The sequence below is a fragment of the Rhinoderma darwinii genome, chromosome 9 (assembly GCF_050947455.1).
Source record: "Rhinoderma darwinii isolate aRhiDar2 chromosome 9, aRhiDar2.hap1, whole genome shotgun sequence".
Classification (NCBI taxonomy): domain Eukaryota; kingdom Metazoa; phylum Chordata; class Amphibia; order Anura; family Rhinodermatidae; genus Rhinoderma; species Rhinoderma darwinii.
In genome coordinates, this window is record NC_134695.1 from 23753872 (window position 1) to 23774682 (window position 20811).

The 20811-nt window shown below is 43.2% G+C and overlaps 1 protein-coding gene across 6 annotated transcripts in view; it reads left to right on the top strand.

Moving 5' to 3' along the window:
- The window catches only part of SLC29A2 (solute carrier family 29 member 2), a 110817-nt gene that overhangs the window by 73080 nt on the left and 16926 nt on the right, over nucleotides 1–20811 (top strand). For all 6 annotated transcript variants that reach the window (XM_075837377.1, XM_075837373.1, XM_075837372.1 and 3 more), the window contains 5 exons: nucleotides 4860–4957; nucleotides 5169–5256; nucleotides 5354–5472; nucleotides 17039–17144; nucleotides 17249–17334. In XM_075837377.1, coding sequence (XP_075693492.1) covers nucleotides 4860–4957; nucleotides 5169–5256; nucleotides 5354–5472; nucleotides 17039–17144; nucleotides 17249–17334 — 497 coding nt within the window. The remainder of the gene's footprint in view (nucleotides 1–4859; nucleotides 4958–5168; nucleotides 5257–5353; nucleotides 5473–17038; nucleotides 17145–17248; nucleotides 17335–20811) is intronic.

Here is a 20811-nt window from a genome sequence, read left to right on the forward strand (position 1 = left end):
CAATTTAATTTAGGCCTGGCTTTGGTTCTCCCGCCCGCTCTCCATCCCATACAGTTTTTTTTACGCAATCTGATTGGTCACTGGGTGGGACCATGAGTCAAGTCCCGCCTTGTCCAACCAGCGCACCGCGGGTTTTGCGGGAGGAGACGTGATTTTATGTTTCCCTTAGACGCTCTTTATACTATCACCTGGTAGTGAACGCCATAGTACACCGAGCTGGTGTACTGATGTCATACAGCGCTGGGAACGTTCCCTGCTTCACAGTGGACACGGCACCTAGGGGGTCTGGTGGGATAGCCATTGGCTATAGTGTTGTTTTTTTGTAAAATGCTCATAATATATCATTCTTCCTCTGATTCCTCTTTGGGCAAAAATGCTGCAGGCGTCCTTCATTCCTTTCATTCAAGAGATATATCTGAACCAGCTTCTTCAGGGGACGTCTCTCTGTCCAATTCAGAGTTTTGAGTGTAATAGAAGCAAATCTACTCCTGCTGTGGAGGATCTTATTCAGGCAGTGAGAGATATACTTAAGATTGCGGATCATTGTGCTGAATCCCTTCAGAATGAGTTATTATTGCATCGCCACAGGCGGCCCCTCTTGTCTTTCCAGATCATAAGGGCTTTGACAAATAGTTTTCTGTCCAAGAGTATATGTGTTTCCTTTCTCTGATGAGTGTATCACCAAATGGTCAGCTCACCCCAAGGTAGATGCTGCCATGGCCTGGTTTTATGAAAATACTACCTTACCGGTTGCAGATGTTTCTACCTTAAGGGATCCAGTTGATGCCGAAGTGGAGTCTATGGCAAAAGCCACTTTCAGCATGGCCGTGGCTTCAGACCCTCTTTTGCAGCATATTGGCTCAGCTTGGCTACTATTGAACTAGCTACTCAGCTACAAGACACTACTGATTCGTGGGACTCTCAGGTGGATATTTCCTTGCTATAGCTGCACAGTTTTTGAAGATATCTAATTATATCTGTGATGTCTCCGTCCAAGCTGACCAATCGTCGGCTAAGGCCATGGCTAATGCGGTAGCTGTCCACAGGGCCATTTGGACTAGGAACTGGGATACTCTAGGAAGAAGGTTTTTGTCCTTCTGTTTGCCCAGGATCTCATTTATGGCTATGACCTGGTCCAACTAATTTCTGAGACTACAGGAGGAAGGAGCACTTTACTTCCACAATGTCGTCAAAGGCGACACCAAGTTTCTTCAGTCAGAAGACAAAGGTGGTTTAGTTCATTTCGGTACTCCCGTTTATTGTCAGAAGCACAACTCACGTGACTCCCGTCCCTTCAGAGCACAGAGACCTTCCTTCCAGTCCAGAAACTTCTGGCAGCCTCGCAACACACCTGCTCCAGCAGAGCGGGCTTCCACTTCCTGAAAATTTGCCCTCATCTGAGCTGCTCCCTCGGGTGGGGAGATGGCTGCTCTCCTTCTAGGAGACATGGCTCAAAGACATTTGGGTGTGGGAGGTTGTGTCGACAGGCTACAAAATAGGGTTTTCTCGTCTTCTAGGGCTGGTTTTTTTTCTGTTCAATGCCCCCTTGGTGCTCCTCCATGGCCCAGGCTATTTCTGTAGCCATTCAAAGTCTCCTCCATCAAGTAGTAATTGTCCAAGTTCCAGCCCCAGAACTGTTCAATGGGTTTTATTCAAACCTTTTCACTGTACAAAAGAAGGACGGATATTTTCATCCCATTTTGGACCTAAAATGTCTCAATCGACATCTGAAGATTCGAAGGATTCGCATGGAGTCTCTGCGATCAGTGGTCGTTTCCTTGGAGGTCGACGAGTTCCTGTCCTCAATATACCTCAAGGATGCTTATCTTCATGCTCCCATTGCTCAAGTACATCAGCCTTTCCTGCGCTTTGCAGTAGGTTCTGTGCACTTCCAGCTAGTGGCCCTCCCCTTCGGGCTGGCCACGACTCCCAAGGGTCTACACCAAGATTATGGCGTCGTCCATGACTCGCCTCAGATTTAGGGGGATAACGGTTAACCCATATTTGGACGATATTCTGGTGACGGCACCTTTCAAACAAGACAACTTGGACAGTTTTAACATTACACTGGATTGTCTTCGCAGATTCATATGGCTGATCAACAGCACCAAGTAATTTCCCACTCCTCTGAGAATGGAGTTTCTAGTGATGGTCCTTGATACACAGGCGACCAGGGTATTCTTACCCAAGGACCAGATCACCACTCTCAGACAAGGAGTGACCGTACTCTGCAGGAATGCTCCTTGCCCCATCCGCTTCTGCATGATAGTCCAGGGGAGAATGGTCTCAACCTTCAAGGCAGTCCCATTTGCTGAATTTCACTCCCAATCTCTACAACTGGCGATACGATCTCATTGGGACGAGTCTCCGGACTCCTTCAATCTGATGATCTGTCTGCCCCTTTCAGTCAAGAAGGAGCTGCTTTGGTGGATGTCTTTCCCCCAACCTCTTTTGTGGAAAACCCTTCACAACTCTCCACTGGCAAGTCGTCACAATGAACGCAACTTTGTCCGGCTGAGGGGCGGTCTTCAGGTGCCTCACAGTCCAGGGCACCTGGTCCAACCCGGAAGCTCAGCTCCATATCAACATCTTGGAGCTGAGGGCCCTGGCCCTGTCTCACTGGACGTCTCGTCTACAGGGCCTTCAAGAGCGGATACACACAGACAACTCTACAGCAGTGACGTACATCAATCATCAGAGAGGTACAAGCAGGACGGGAACCGCCAAGATTCTTCGCTGGGTGGAACAAAATGTCCCTGCAATCTCAGCAGTTCACATCCCAGGACTAGACAACTGGTAGGCAGGTTACCTGAGCCGGGAACGCCTGGATCCTGGAGAATGGTCTCTTCATCTAGAGATTTTTCACCGCATTTGCATTCGGTGGGGTTTCCTGGACGTGGATCTCTTCGCCTTTCTCACTTCAATCTCAAGTGCCCTGACTACGTCGCCAGAACCAGGGATCACAGGGCCATAGGCGTCGATGCTTTGGTTCTCCCCTGGTAGTCCTTCAACCTCTTATCTGTTTCTTTACTTTCCACTCCTGCCTCGAGTATTAAAAAGGGTCAAGGACGCAGAGCTTGGTACGTGGATTTCATGCTCCTGTTAGCAGATGCCCCGTGTTCGCTTCCTCTGCGGCACAACCTACTTTCCTAAGGTCCAATATTCCACTCTGCTTTAACTTGGCTGCGTTTGACGGCTAGGCAGTTGAAACCGTGATTTTAAGTTTTCTCTGATCTGGTCATTCAGACCATGATTAAGGCCAGGAAGACTCAATCCCAAAGGATTTACCATTGTACTTGGTTGGCTTATTTTAGTTGGTGTGAATCCCATCAATTCCTCCCCCTCCATTTTTCCATCCTGCGTATTCTGGCCTTCCTCCAGGTCGGTTTGGATCAGGGACTTACATTGGCTACTCTAAAGGGGCAGGTTTCAGCTCTATCTATTCTTTTCCAACGCATTTTATCTTTCCGAGCAACAATTAAGAATATTTCCAGGGAGTCGCACATTGTGCTTCCCCTTATCGTTCTCTGAAACCTTTGGACCTCATTTTGGTCCTTGATTCTCTCCAGGCTGCACCCTTTGAACCTTTGCGGGAAGTTTCTCTCCGGATCTTAGTTTGGAAGGTAGTTTTCCTTGTGGCGATATCCGTAAAGTTTCTGAGCTGGCAGCTTTATCTTGAAAACCTCAGTTTATGATTTTTTCATAGGGACAAGGTGGCGCTACATCCAGTGCCATTCTTCCTTCTTAAGGTGGTTTCCTCCCATCTTAATGAAGACATTGTCCTTCCATTGTTTTGTCCTAGACCTTCTTATCCACGAGACCGTGCCTTACATTGCTTAGATGTCGTTAGAGCTCCTCGGGTCTACGTTGCAGCTATGAAGTCCTTCCGGAAGGCGGACTCCCTATTTGTTGTTCCTGAGGGCCCTTAAAGGCCACCATTGCTAGTTAGCTTTGTTTGGCCAGGTCACTACTATTTCTACTAGGGCAGCTGGGGGATCCTGTGGCATCAGGCTTCTGTTTTCAGGTCTGTAAAGCTACCACCTGGTCCACGTTACATACTTTTTCAAGGTTTTACCGGATCCATTCTTTGGCTTCTGCCAGTGCCAGTTTGGGTTGGATGGTGTTGCAAGCAGCCGTGGTTTAGGCTACTCGCATGGCTGTATTTCTTTTCCCCACCGTAAGGGACTGCTTCAGGGCATCCCATGGTACTGTGTCCCCCCAGTGAATACTTTAACGAGAAAACACTATTTTTGTACCAGTAAAAATCCCTTTCTCCTTGAATTCACTGGGGGACACAGGTCCCGCCCTATTTCTTTATTGATTGTTTTTTGAGCTTCTTGAGGTTGCTTTTCTCATTGGAACCATATTGTGTTAAACCTTCTCTGCTCTCCTACTGTTCTTGTTACAAACTGAGGAGCTGAGTGCCCAGCAGAGGGTATAGCCCACTGGGCGGAAACACATATTTTTTTTTATATTTACCTACTGTCTGTCTCTTGGCAACAGCGGCCTACACCCTATGGTACTGTGTCCCCCAGTGAATTCAACGAGAACGGTATTTAACTGGTAAGTACAAATTTTCCGTTTTTTCCTCCGATTGTAAGCTCCTGCGAGCAGGGTCGCTCACTCCTCTAGTTTGAATTGTAAATTAGTTTTGTCAATATGTAATGTCTGAACGTGTTCCCTCTTAATTGTAAAGTGGGCTGTATATAACGATGATTATTATTATGTCATGTTTGCCGATGTTCTATTTTAAACTATATGTTTTCTCTCCGGCAATTGTTTTTATCTTACTACTTTGTAAGTTTTTAATGGAAAGATGCCTTTATCTTCTTCCCCACTTTCCTCTTTCATCATTTTAGGTGGGGCAGATCCCGGCACTACAGCCCTGGGTTATTTTGTGACTCCTTGTGTCGGGACTTTCATCTCCATCAGCTGTTACTTCCTGCTTTATCGTGTGGCAAGTATTTGCTTGTATTCTAGGACATGTAAACTATTCAGCAAATGTAATTATACTTTATATCCGAAAACATATTAAAATTACAATGCTTCTATAAGATTAATGTAAACGCTTTGCAACATAACTTCCCCAGCTTGGTGTCTGTGTGGTAGTAAATAATTTTATTTTACGGTTTCATTTTTATAATTGTATTTTTTATTTTATAATTAAGGACTTTGCGCAATACTACCTTTCCAAGTCCAACACTAACATTTCAAAGAATTATGAACTTGAAACTAAAACGGAGCTGTTACACCAAGGTACCATATTTATTGCTGCATACATAAGCATTACCATTTGTAAAGCAACATTTCTGGCATAGTTTATAAATGCTGAGTTATTTATTTCTCTTATAAGGTGAGGAAAACGGAGACCCAGCAGAACAAAAAAAAGCTGTTCTTCTGTTAAAGGAAGCAGAGACTGGAGGTGTTGGCGAAGAGAAGCAAAGTGTATCTGTCTGCGTGGTTTTAAGGAAGGTAAGAACATTCTGATCCAAAAGATATCGATGTTTCTCACATTTTTCTTTAAGTGCTTTCTTCTGTTTAGGATGTCAACCATCTTTGACATATTTTATACGGGCAGATTTCTGTCGATAAGTCGATCGGTGCTCATTGACACGTCCTTTTACACTGGCCGATTCTTTCTGTATGGGGCAAACGATCGTTAATACGATAGTTTGGTCCCCATACAGTTTGCACATTGTGGGCCGTTCATCACTTGTTTACACAGGGAGATGTGCTGCCGACGACTATAATTTTTAACACTGCATAAAAGATGCAATTAGCTGACATTCGTGCGTTAGCTGGTTTGTCGACTGGTTGCTGCCATGTTTACATGGGCCAATGATCGGGAACGAGTTTGACTGCTTATTCAGCTGAGTATCGGCTCGTGTAAATGGGTCTCTACTTTTGTTTTTCCCCATTGAAAAAAAACAAACTTGTTTTCGGGCCAAGTGTTTGGCTGACAACTGTCTAATGTTTATGGCTTAAAGGGAGATGTGCTGCTGACAATAATAATTTATAGGCTGTGCAAACTATGTGATAAGCGTCGAACGAGTGCTTTCTCATTTGTCGGCTGAGCACTGCCCTGTTATATTGATTTACAGTGGAGTGAGGCGGAGAACTGGTTATAGACAGGAGAAATATTGAAAGTAAGGGGGGGGGGGGGATGTGAGATAGGATAAAGTATTGTTTATGAGGAGATGGATTGGATGTCCTGGTGGTATGGAGTGCACTGATCTATGGTGGATGGTGGGGGTTGACAGAGAACTCATTAGATAGTTAGTACGGTTGATAAAAGACACATGTCCATCAAGTTCAACCAAGGGATGGGAAAAGGGAAGGTAAAAATTTCTACACATAGGAACTAATATTTTTTTGTTCTAGCAAATTATCTAAGCCTTTTTTAAAGCCATCTACTGTCCCTGCTGTGACAGCTCCTGCGGTGACTATTCCATAGATTCACCGTTCTCACAGTAAAGAAGGCTTGTCGCCTCTGCAGATTGAACCTTCTTTTTCTCCAGACCGAGGGAGTGCCCCCTTGTTTTTTTAGGGGGTTTTACATGATACAGAATTTCACCATATTTTTTGTATGTGCCATTAATATATTTATATAAGTTAATCATGTCCCCCCTTAGTAGTCTTTTTTCAAGGCTAAATAGGTTTAATTCTTTTAATCTTTCCTCAGAACTTAGATTCTCCATGCCCCTTATTAGCTTCGTTGCTCTTCTTTATATTTTTTCCAACTCCAGGGCATCCTTTCTATGAACTGGAGCCCAGAACTGAACTGCATATTCTAGATGAGGCCTCACTAATGCTTTGTAAAGTGGTAATATTACATCCCTGTCCAGAGTCCATGCCTCTTTTAATACACGACAATATCCTGCTGGCCTTTGAAGCAGCTGATTGACACTGAAAGCTGTTATTTAGTTTATGATTTACAAGCACACACAGATCCTTCTCAACAAGTGAATCCCCCAGTGTAGCTCCCCCTAGGACATATGATGCATGCAGGTTGTTGGTACTCCGATGCATAACTTTACATTTATCTACATTAAGCTTCATTTGCTAACTGGATGCCCAAACACTTAGTTTGTTTAAATCCACTTGCAATTCACAAACATCTTCCATAGTCTGAACTATATTACATAGCTTGGTGTCCTCCGCAAAAATAGAAATAGTGCTATTAATCCCATCCTCTATATCATTAATAAATAAGTTAAATAATATTGGTCCCAGCACTGAAGCCTGGGGTACACCACTTATAACTGGGGACCATTCAGAGTAGGAATCATTGACCACAACTCTCTGGATACGATCCTTGAGCCAATTCTCAATCCAATTACAAACTATACTATCTAAATCTATAGTCCTTAATTTACCCATTAGACGTCTATGAGGGACAGTGTCAAATGCCTTTGCAAAGTCCAAAAACACTATATCCACAGCGGCCCCTCTGTCTAGGCTTCTGCTCACCTCTTCATAAAAACAAATCAGGTTAGTTTGACAACTTTTGTCCTTCGTAAAACCGTGCTGGCTGTCACTTATAATACTATTTTTTGTCACATAATCCTGTATATAGCCCCTCAAACATTTTCCCCACTATGGATGTTAAAGAGGCTCTGTCACCACATTATAAGTGCCCTGTCTCCTACATAAGGAGATGGGCGGTGTAATGTAGATGACAGTAATGCTTTTTATTTAAAAAAACGATCTTTTTTCACAACGTTAGGAGCGATTTTGGTTTATGCTAATGAGCTTTCTTAATGCCCAAGTGGGCGTACTTTTACTTTCGACCAAGTGGGCGTTGTACAGAGGAGTGCATGACGCTGACCAATCGGCATCATGCACTCCTCTCCATTCATTTACACTGCACTAGCGATATAGTTATATCACTATGTGCAGCTACATACACAAGCCCTAACATTACTACAGTGTCCTGATAATGAATACACATGACCATCCAGCCTGGACGTCATGTGTACTCAGAATCCTGACACTTCTGAATCTTTTCTGTGAGATTTACAGCAACGGATACGAAATCTCGTTTACCTCGTAATCTCGCGAGATTTGAATACACATGACGTTCAGGCTGGATGGTCATGTGTATTCGTTATCAGGACACTGTAGTAATGTTAGGGCTTGTGTATGTAGCTGCACATAGTGATATAACTATATCGCTAGTGCAGTGTAAATTAATGGAGAAGAGTGCATGATGCCGATTGGTCAGCGTCATGCACTCCTCTGTACAACGCCCTCTTGGTCGAAAGTAAAAGTACGCCCACTTGGGCATTAAGAAAGCTCATTAGCATAAACTAAAATCGCTCCTAACGTTGTGAAAAAAGATCGTTTTTTTAAATAAAAAGCATTACTGTCACCTACATTACAGCGCCCATCTCCTTATGTAGGAGACAGGGCACTTATAATGTGGTGACAGAGCCTCTTTAAGCTTACTGGTCTATAATTACCCGGGGAAGACCTAGAGCCCTTTTTGAAAATAGGCACCACATTTGCCCTGCGCCAGTCCCTTAGCACTATACCAGTCACTAGAGAATCTCTGAATATTATGAAGAGGGGGACTGAAATAACTGAACTAATCTCTTTAAGAACTCTAGGGTGTAACCCATCTGGTCCCAGGGCCTTGTGTACATTTATTTTATTTATTTTAGCTTGGACCATATCTACATTCATCCAATTCAGTATATCAACTGATATATTAACAGCACTGGCACCAGCTACATCAGCTGCTCTTTCTTCTGTTGTATATACAGAGCTAAAGAACCCATTTAGGAACTCTGCCTTCTCTTTATCCCCTGTGACCAACTTCCCATTACCACTATTTAGGGGTCCTACATGTTCAGATCTTGACTTTTTTGCATTTATATACTTGAAGAATTTTTGGGGATTTGTTTTACTATCCTTGGCCACCTGCCTTTCATTTTGTATTTTTGCTAATTTTATTAAATTTTTACAGATTTTATTACGCTCATAATTTAAAAAGGCTACAGATGTACCCTCAGATTTCTATTTTTCAAATGCCCTTTTTTTGTCATGTATTGCCCTTTTTACAGAAGGTGTAAGCCATGTGGGGTTTAATTTTAGTTGTTTATACTTTGTTACCAATAGGAATACATTTTGCACTATAATTACCCAAAGTAGATTTTAAAATCTCCCATTTATCATTTGTACCATTATTTGACATTAGTTCTTCCCAGTCTATATCCTGAATTGCAGCCCTTATCCTGGGGAAATTGGCTTTCTTAAAATTAAGTGTTTTTTCCCTCCCAGCCTGTGTTTGTTTTTTACAGTATAGGTAAAATGTAACTATATTATGATCACTGTCACAGAGATTTTCACAAACATTGACATTCCCAACAAGCTCTGCATTATTAGAAATGACCAGATCCAACAGAGCTTCACCTCTAGTCGGGTCTTCCACAAACTGGCCCATAAAATTTTACTGCAACAGGTTGAGGAAATGTCTCCCCTTTGCAGTTGAAGCCGAACCATGACACCAATTAATATCCCGTTAATTAAAATCTCCCATTATCACTACAGTACCAGCCTGTGCAGCCCGCTCCATCTGTTTATATAGCGGACCTTTCATCCCCTCAGCTATATTGGGGGGTCTATAGATTACACCAAAAGTAATTTTTTCAGTGTTTACCTCCCTTTCTAGTTCCATCCACAAGGTTTCAACCTCCTCACAATCTTCACCCTCTAATGTCTCTTTCACACTCGCCTTCATATCACTTCTCACATACAGACATACAACACCGCCTTTCCTATTTGTCCTGTTTTTCCGAAAAAGTGTAAAACCCGTTAGATTTACAGCCCAGTCATGTGAAGAGTCCAGCCATGTTTCAGCAACACCAACTACATTTATATTTTCTACCAGTATCATGGCCTCCAGCCCCCCATTTTGCTTGTAAACTTCTGGAAATTGTGAACATACACTTGAACTTGCCTTTCAGTTTTTCCACTTTCAGTATCCGTGATTATTTGACATTATTTGGGCATTTTTATTTTCAGTTTCATTGCTGTTTTGTAACAAAAGGATCTCCCTATCCTGTTGTCTAGTCCTCTCCCCACAGTCTGTTTCTCCCCCACCAATATAGTCTGACCCCTCTCTAACCTGACTACCCCTTTATTTTGTAGATTGACCTCCCTCCTCAGCTCTAGTTTAAATACTCCGCCACCCCAGCTAGAATTCTCTCCCCCAGCACAGCGGACCTCCTTCCATTTAGGTGCAAATCATTGCAGAATACAGTTTGTACCCCAATGAAAAGTAAGCCCAGTGCTCTAGGAACCCAAAGCCTTTTCCTCTACACCAAGACTTAAGCCATGCATTTAACTCCCTGAGCTCCCGCTGTCTTTCCTGTGATGTGCATGGCACAGGCAGTATTCCTGAGAATACAACCTTGGAGGTCCTTCCCTTCAGCTTGTAGCCTAGTTCTTTAAAATTATTCTTAAGGCTCCTCCACCTACCATTTATTCTGTCGTTGGTTCCCACATGGACCACGACAGCTGGATCATCATCAGTCCCTCCCAGTAATTTATCCACCCGTTCCACCATATGCCGATCCCTGGCACCAGGGAGACAGCAAACCATTCGGTTGAGGCGGTCTTGGCGACAAATTAGACTATCCGGCTTCCTGATTATAGAATCCCTTACAACTACCAATTGTCTTGTCTTACCTGCATTACCATCCCGCCGACTACTAGCTGGGCTGTTCTCCCGGCTGTTATGGAGATCAGTATCCACTAGGGCTGCCATTTCTGAGACAGACACCCTCGCATCATCACCCAACTTGGCAATTTTGCTTGGAATATCAGAAACCGGATTGGCCTTCCTTTTCTTTGACCCCTTTCTACTGCCCCTAACTACATTAACCCAGCTACTTGCCTGATCCTGCTCACCCATGTCTTCACCCTCCAGTTCTACCCCACTAACTGCTTGCTCAGTCAGCAGCATGCTCATCTCAAGATTGTCTATCGCCTTCAGTGTTGCATTTTGCTCCTCCAGATCTCTAATGCGAGCTTCCAGGTGAACAACATGCTCACATCTGCCATAGAGGTATTCACCCTGGAACTCCGGCTCCAGTCGTGCATACATATGGCAGACTGTTCACTGAAGTAAACCTCCAATCGTGCTATCCATTATCCCAGTTAAAAAAAAAAACTATGAACAATTGTTAAAGTAAAAGTTAAAGAAGAGCACTTCAGGGGCTTTAACTCCTCTTTTTATCTCCGGTTTTGTAACTCCACTTGATATACAAACCACTTGTTTAACAAGCCAAACAAGAGCAGGCTCTACAGAGGCCTGAGGGCTAATTTATACCACCTGGGAGCAGTCAACCCCTCCCCCTAGTCAGCTGCACAGCAGGACAGAAGCTAAGGCTATGTTCACACGGAGTATTTTGGGGGAGGAATATCTGCCTCAAAATTCCGTTTGGAACTTTGAGGCAGATATTCCTCTCCCTGCACGCCGATTTTCGTGGCAATTATCGCGCCGTTTTTCGCCCGCGGCCATTGAGCGCCGCGGGCATAAAACAGCGAGATATACGCTTTCTCCTGCCTCCCATTGAAGTCAATGGGAGGTCCGAGGCGGAAGCGCCCGAAGATAGGGCATGTCGCTTCTTTTTCCCGCGAGGCAGTTTTACTGCTCGCGGGAAAAAGACGCCGACGCCTCCCATTGAAATCAATGGGAGGCGTTCTCGGGCCGTTTCTGCCGAGTTTTGCGACGCGGTTTTCGCGTCAAAAAACTCGGCAAAATACCCCGTGTGAACATAGCCTAAGAAGGAAAAAGGGGTTTTAAATTGTGTCAGTTTTGAAAACTTCTTTTAGCAAGCACTCAATTCACATATCACACACAATATCCCACACTGTATGCCACACAAGAACACAGCAAGTCAATCCGGTTTTGTAACTCCACTTGATATAAAAACAACTTGTTTAGCAAACCAAAACAGAGCAGACATATGAAACAGAAAGGGGGATATGATATGAGAATGGAGTAGTGTGTAGTGGGGTACGGACAATGGAAATTGAAAAATGCTGCGCTTTAATCAATTGTGGGAGTGGGATGAAGGGGGAAAGTTAAAAAATGCAGTGAGTCCTTGGTATTACAGTATCATTTCAGTGAGTTGATTTTGACCTTCAAGAGTCCTTTAAAGGAAAGGTGTCATTTAATTATTATTTTTTTATTATTATTAATTTGTGATTTTATTTAATAAAATATATTTACTTTATTTTTTCACATAAAATGTTTTTTGTTTTTTATTAACACTTTTTTAATCTACTGGGGGTTGCCATGTTTTATTTAATCTCCAAGACACATACACAGATTAAAAATGGCATCTACAGGGCATAGGACATAACGAACAGGAGCCATTTGTTATATCCTGTACTTCTGCCGTCTAGCTCTGTACTGCGCATGCGCAGTTCAGAGCGACCCAGCATAGAAGCTGGTTTGTAGGGGGAAAGCTGGTGCCTATTTGGTGAAGACCGGCCGCACTGCAGGTAAGGTGTTAGTGTGTGTATGCGTTCAGGGGAGTTTGTGTATCTGGGGGGGGTCTGTGTGTGGCGTGGTTGCATGTTTGGGGGGGTTTTGTGTGTGTGTGTGTGTGTGGGGGCACTCGACGGAGCAGCTGTGCTCGCCGCTGTTCCTTCAAAACAGCTGATTGGCGGCTATGAAGGATCAGCGGCACACGAGCGCCGCTGATCTTTTATATCCGTTTATCAGCTGTTTTGAAGGCTCAGCGGCGAGCATCGCTGCTCTGTCGTTCCTTGCTCCTTCTGTGAACTGCCGTGTAACTACATGGCGATTCACAGTAGGAGCAAGGAATGAAGAAGCAGCGGCATATTTCTCATAACCAGCCAGATACAATAAAACAGCTGCAGCCTAGCATTACCAGGGTGGGAAGGTCACAGTTTTTGTCCCTTCCCAGACTGATAATACCAGCCTGCGGCCGCACCAGTACCCGACCATCAATACAAATGGTCGGGTTATGGATCGTACCCAGCTCTTCCCGATACCCCTGGTAGCGGTGGGTTTAGGGGTAATAATGGGGGGTTAATGCTACCCTCTTTACTGGCGAAGACTAAGCCCCGCCTTAGTAATGGACGTCGTCAAACAGACAACTGCCATTACTAAGGTGGTAATAAAGTATTAAGATACAGAGATATAACTCCGTGTTCACACAAAGCTTGCTGGCGCTGATTTTGAATTAGTAATTTGCGCCATAAAACCCCCAATATCTCCACACGTTGATTTTAATGGGAGGCAGAAGCAGTTTTTCCCGGGTGGCTTTTGATCGCTCACTGGGGAAAAAAAAGCAGCGTTGGCTTACTTGCAGCTTCGGCCTCTGCCCTCCCATTGACATATTTTCGTGGTGTTTTTGCCCATGGTTCTTGAATTAGCTTCAATGACCGCAGGTGAAAACAGCGGGAAAGAGTTGCAGGCAGTTTAAAATCGGCTACAAAATTCCTGAAGGAATTCTGAAGCAGATTTTTTTTCTGCCTGCAAAAAAACTCAGTGTGATCAGGGCATAAGGGTGTATTCACACAGTGCGGTTTTCCCGCGCGTCCGAAAACCACATCGAATAGCGCATGCGTTTTTAGCACGATTTTTTCGATGCGGTTTTCGGCTGCGTGGCGAAAACACGGCAAAATCGCACTGTGTGATTACACCCTAACAAAATATTTCTTTATATAAGTAGAAACTCCCCCACACAACCCTCGTTAACCATTTTATTTTTTTTAAAAAACGTAGATCATCGAAGTAGTCCAGCGTATCTACAACATAGTCCAAACGGTCGATCAGAACCTGCAAAACAAAAAAATAAAGTTAGTATTATAAAAAATGTAATTCTTCTCCCCTACAGCGACTTCTGTCTTCTCCCTGCACCGCAATATAAAATACACTAGCGTTTCTTTTGAAGCGCCTTTTAACCCCTTGACGCATTATTACGTACATGTTCATGATAAGCGTCATAGGGAAGTATGGAGCGCGCTCACGTTCTGAGCGCCCTCCATACCCTGCAGGTGTCAGCTGTGTTTACAGCTGACAGCCCAGACTAACGGCTGGGAACAGCGATCACGCTGTTCCTGTTTAACAAATTCTGCGGTCAATAGCGGCAGCAGCATCTGAAGCGTTCTAGAGATAACGGGGTGCCCCCCTCCGACAGCTCATCGGGGCCCCCACACCGCGATCGGGGGGCGCCTGTGGTTGTCATGGCAGCCCGGGGGCCTAATGAGGCCGACAGGTCTGCCTCTGTTTTTTTAAACGATCATTTTTGGCCAAGTTATGAGCAATTTTATATTTATGCAATTGAGCTTTTAAATGGACAACTGGGCGTGTTTTTTTTTTCGTATTTCCAACTGGGCGTGTATTGTGTTTTTAACAACTGGGCGTGTTTACTTGTTTTACTAACTGGGTGTTGTGAATAGAAGTGTATGATGCTGACAAATCGGCATCATACACTTCTCATCGTTCCCACCCAGCTTCTTTCGCTAAAGACACACAGCGTGACGTCGTCAGACAAAGAAGATACATCGGCTGAAAGGCGTCCAAAAGGTTAATATGCTCATCTCTAGGGAGTTTGCTATGCTTACCTGCACATGGTGATGCTGCTGCAAATTCAACTGTACGCCTGGAGCTGTGGTGTCTTCTCTCTTCCGACGCCAAGGTTGAAGGACCTGTGGGTGACGTCATCACTCCCAGCCAGCTTCTTTCACTGCAGATACAGCGTGACGTCACCCACAGGTCCTTCAACCTTGGTGTCGGAAGAGAGAAGACACCACCGCTCCAGGCGTACAGTTGAATTTACAGCAGCATCACCATGTGCAGGTAAGCATTGTATGGATTTGATAATCTGGTGACAGAGCCTCTTTAAGCCGTGTCTCTGGCACGGTTTAACAGAAGCCTGTGAAAATGACGATATACTGCAATACATTAGTATTGCAGTATATTGTACCAGCGATCTAACGCTGGTTCACGTCCCCTAGGGGGACAAGTAAATGTTGTAAAAAAAAAAAAAGTTGAATAAAGTTATTACGAGTGAAAAAAAATGTCAATATTAAAAGTTTAAAAAAAATCCTTTTCTCACTTTTCCTCAAAAGTAATGTCAAAAATAAACAAAATTGGTATTGCTTCGTCCGTAAAAGTCTGAACTATTACAATATACTATTATTTAACTTGCACAGTAAACGCAGTATAAACCAAAAAATTTAAATTGCCAATATCAGTTTAAAAAGTGATCAAAAAGTTGCACGTACTAAAAAATGGTACCAATAAAAACTACATCTCGTCCCGCAAAAAATAAGCCCTCACACCGCTCAATCGACGGAAAAATAAAAAAGTTATAATATATATAAAAACGTATATAAATTTGGTATCACCGTAATCGCATTGAGCCGCGGAATAAAGTTAAGTCGTCGTTTTAAACGCACGGTGAAAGCCGTAAAAACTAAAACCAAAAAAGCAATGTAGGAACCTTAGTTTTTTCCAATTTCAGCCATTAGAAACTACAACTCCACCCGCAAATAATAAGCCCTCAGACCGCTCCACTGACGGAAAAATAAAAAAGTTATGGCTCTTGGAACGCGGGGAATGAAAAATGGCTCGGTCGTTAAGGGGTTAAAATACATTCTTTTTTTACGCATTTTGTGCGTGCTTTTTGCAAGTTTTTGGCGCGTAATTAGGACTCCCATTGACTATGGGAACATTTGACACGTTTTACGTGCCAAAGAATTGACCTGACGCTTATTTTTTTCCACAACGTGCTTTTGTTAAAACGCTTGCGTAAAAAAAGCTTGTTTTGTACTAAGGGCTCGCTTTCCCATTGATATAAATAGGAAGCTTAATGAAGTGTTTTTTTTGTCGCGTCTTTCAAGGGGCTTTTTAAACGTTTTGTGCGTGCTTTTTGCACGTTTGCTGGCGCGTAAGCATTACTCCCATTGACTATGGGAACATTTGGCACGCTTTACATGACAAAGAATTGACTAGACGCTGCTTTTTTTCCGCAACACATTTTTGCGTAAAAAATCGTGTTGTATGTACTAACGGCGTGCTTTCCCATTGATGTAAATGGGAAGCTTCATCAAGCGTTTGACGCGTTTTTCGGCGTGTAAAATTCACCAAAATACGAGTCAAATACAAGCCGTGTGAACCTGTCAACTGAAAAGTCATTCACCACAGGGTCTTCCCTCTTGACTGGTGTGTCCTAGAGCTCTGCCAACTGCCATTTTTAAAATCACTCCCAAAAAGGGGGCAGGACAATGCTTAACAATTTGAAGACACCTTTTCCTGGCTTGCAGCCAAACATAGAGAGGGGGGTGAGTCTCCCTCACACATTTATGGCAGCTGTAATTCAGGCTGCTTTGCCTTATTCACCTTGCTGTAATTCTGGGAAGCACTCACTCTGGTGGCCAACATAGGACAACATGTCAAATTATTAAATTTGTAATACTTCCCACTTTGTAGAAGAAAAAAAAAATACAGCAAAAAACGTAAAAATATAATAAAAATAAGTAACTTAAATTTTTTTTTTCAATTCCCAACAAATCCTCTTTAATTTGTATATCAAGTAGGCTACTCCATTCTCATATCATATCTCCCTTTCTGTTTCATATGTCTAATCAGTTATCCTCTATATCCTCCCTTATGTCCATATAGATTTCTAAGTTCAATTGTATGCAAAAAAAAGTATATACACAACCGTATCGCTTACGGTTGTAAAAGTCTACTGTTGATTTGCATTGCAGAAAATAATACCGCAAGATACTTGAACAGCAGTCTACGTTATTTTATACTGCAAAAAAAAAAAAAAGACTGCCATCAGACATATGCCATTGACTTCAATGGAGAAAACTTTGTTTTCAAAAATTGCAAAACTGACACTCTTTCGTGCGGTACTGTGATGCAGTTTTCTATAAACTCCCTTTTGGGAAATGCTATCCCCTAAAATGCATCATCAAGAATGCAAAAAACTTGAAATGGTTTTCTTTAATGATTTTCTTTTTTTTTTTTTTTCTTTTGCAGATCTGGGTGATGGCTCTAACTATTGTTATCACTTTTGGGGTAACATTATCCGTATTTCCTGCAATCACAGCAAAAGTTATCACCAATGTCAAAAGTGAAGGGTGGAGTAAGTTAGATTTCTTTTCTCTCATAATCTCACTAATCCATTTAAAATGTAATTTATTCTGGTTTGATATTTTCATGTAATGCTCATTGTGTTGTGTATTTTAGGCAAATTCTTTAATCCTGTATGCTGCTTCTTGATTTTCAATATTATGGACTGGATTGGGCGTAGTATTACTTCAAAAACCTTGTGGGTAAGTGTTTACTGTGATAAATAATGCAGGAAAAACCTCTGTGCGTTGTTACTACATCAAGAGACCACCTAGGGTGAATTTATTAACTGGTTCAAGTTTGTATCTAATAAGTTATTGCTGAGCAGTTGTTGGTCAGAAGCACTACTGCTCTGAGTTAAAACAATCGTTCAAACAAACGTTTGTAAGAACACGAATGCCTAGGGCTAGGCGATTAATCAAATTAATTTTGATTAATTCGCCCTTTCATTGAAGCACGATTCTGATTTAAATCAATATCAGCCAGACCCCACAGCAGCGGCTTCTCATTATGGCAGGAGTGGCGCTGGTGGAAGAAGCCGCTAGAGCAGCAGCGAGTCCAGGACCAGAAGGATTTCCAGACTCCCATCCCCCTGAGCCCCGACCTATTTAACGTCCGGTTTCCCCAACATCTTCACCCTCCTCTGTACACCTGCCGGGCCGCCTCACCACGCAACACAACTGTTGATGCCTGCCCCTGCCCCCAGGTACTGAGGGGAATACGAGAGGATAAGAAATCCGAGGAGACACAATGGATCCTGCTGGGGCTCAAGGGGAAAGAAAGAGACCCAGGGAGGAGGAGACACTGCAGCCAGGTGAAGAACAAGACCCTGGAGACTGAGAGGCTTTGGACAGTCGCTCTCCTGTCTTATATACAGTGAGGGGAGAGACTCTCGTATATAGTGTTTTTCTCTCCTCTATTTACATTAGACAGTCTCTCCTGTCGGATATACAGAGAGGAGATAGACTCTCATATACAAATAGTAGATACTTTTTTATTTTTTTTTACCCTCTTTAGTAGTAGGAGTAATTAAGGAATTACTGTGGATGCATTTCCTTTTATTAAGAAAAATACAAAGACCCAATTTTTTTATATAAGGAAATTGCAGGCACAGCTATTCTATAATATATATAGATTATGAGGATTGTTCCTTTTGTAACTGAGCGTGATCACACATAGCAGCTAAGGGACAATCCTGATAATCATTGTATATTATGGAATAGCTGTGCCTGCAATTCCTCATATATGAAAGAATTGTGTCTTGGTATTTTTTTAAATAAGAGAAATACATGCACAGTAATTCCTTAAAGGGAATGTGTTGCCAGAAAAACATGTTTTTTTTAAAAAAATTAAACATTTAGTGTGTGGGTGATTAAACATTGTTCAAATTTTTTTTATTTTTTTGCACGAGTCCAGGAAATATTATAAATTATTTCTAATTTATAATACTACCCATTTTTGGTCACTAGATGGAGCTGTTCCCAAAATTGCAGCATTGCAACGTTGGGTTAAAAGCCCTCGCTCTAGTGAGCTCTCAGCATCCCCCCCTCCTTTATCCTGGCTAGTGCCGGGATAAACGAGGGGTTTGAAAAGTTTTACCTCCTACACTGTGTGTCGCCATTTTTTGAGGTAACCCACAGTGTAGTAGGTTTACATACAGTAGTAAACACACACAAACACTAACATACATTGAAATCTCTTACCTGCTCCTGCCGCCGCGGCTCCCTCCGGCCCGTCCGCTCCCTTTGCTGCCGCTGTTCCATGTGCACAAGTCCGGAAGCCGCGACCGGAAGTAGTAATATTACTGTCCGGCCGCGACTTCCGGTCCACAGGAAAATGGCGCCGGACGGCGCCAATTTCGAATAGGACTGTGTGGGAGCGGCGCATGCGCAGTTCCCACACAGACGCCGTACACGGCAGTCAATGGGACGGGAGCCGTTCACAGTCCCTATGGGACTGTGGCTGCCGTATTCCATGTCTGTGTGTGTCGTTAATCGACACACACAGAAATGGAACAAAAAATGGCAGCCCCCATAGGGAAGAAAAAAGTGTAAAAATAAGAAACAGTAAAACACAAACACACAAATGAAAATAAACGTTTATATTAAGGCACTAACATCTTTAACATATAAAAAAATTATTTGTGATGACACTGTTCCTTTAATTACTCCGAAAAATAAGAAAATCGAAAATCGGCCATAGGGTTAAAAATGTAGATTGAATTTTTTTGCAATATCGCCCAGCCCGACTAATACCAGATCATTTCCAGTGTAAGCATGGCGCAATCATATATAGTGTCAAGATGGTGAATGTAGTTTAGTTAAAACTTTACTTTTAATAGTATAGTTGCAATACGTAAAGACCAAGCAAGGTGTGGTCAAACCATACACACAAAGTTAATTCAAGAAACAGTGGGGGTAAGGACTACATATAGCCCCACTGTACTAAAAGACGATTAGTATATACTTTTGCATCACAGTTTTTTGCGTCAGCAGTTTATCCTCAGCCTGAGGTACTGACCACAGGGGATTCCCTCTTAAGGGGGAAGGGGAGACTGCTCTCCCACCTCAATAGCAAGTTCGTTGAGGTGGGCTTACGGTAGATGTCAGTGTCCAATTCCCCATTGATTTTTTTTGGAGATGCTAACGTCTAAGAAATGGAGATTCGACTGGATTTTGTAGGCAAAGTGGAAAAACCTACGTATTTGGTGAAAAGCAAGTGGTGGGCATTAGGAATATTGGACTGTGGGCACAGTATATAGATTACATCTTTGTCATCTGGACCGGTATGAAGGATACATTTGTGTCCTTTGTTGACCAACTCCATGATAACACAATTGGTCTCAACTTTACCTATGAAATCCAGTGGAACTTCCTCCCCTTCTTAGGCCGGATTCACACAAGCGTGTTCGGTCCATACGTCGGCCGCATTTCCCGGACCGAACACACTGCAGGGAGCCGAGCTCCTAGCATCATAGTTATCTATGACGCTAGGTGTCCCTGCCTCTCCACGGAACTACTGTCCCATACTGAAAACATGATTACAGTACGGGACAGTTTTCCCGCAGCGAGGCAGTGACACCTAGCGTCATAGAGAACTATGATGCTAGGAGCCCGTCTCTCTGCAGTGTGTTCGGTCCGGGAAATGCAACCGACATACGGACCGTATCACGCGGACCAAACACGCTCGTGTGAATCCGGCCTTGGATGTTAGCATCGCCAAAAACATCGATGGGAAATTGGACACGGACATAATTATGCCCACCTCAACAAACTCTCTATTGAGGTGGGAGAGCAGTCACCCCTTCCACCTTAAGAGGGGAATCCCCCATGGTCAGTACCTCAGGCTGAGGAGAGACTGCTCTGGGGAGCGGGAATTTATTAATCAGGAGAGCGACCTTTAGAGCACGCTTTCTTGAACGAGGGTACCCGGATTATGTGCTTAGAAAGGAGTACCAACACACCCTGCGTATCGAACACACGCAACTGTTGTGGCCCCATAAGACACCTGAAGAAACTGTTACGTTTGTTGGACTCATAGGGACTTTTGATATAGCCACAGGCCCAGTGAAAGAAATTCTGTCACGTAACTGGTATATATTGAAAATGGACCCTGATATCACAGATGTAATGGGGTCTTCTCCACGAGTAACGTACAGGAGAGGAAGGAGCTTGAAGGAC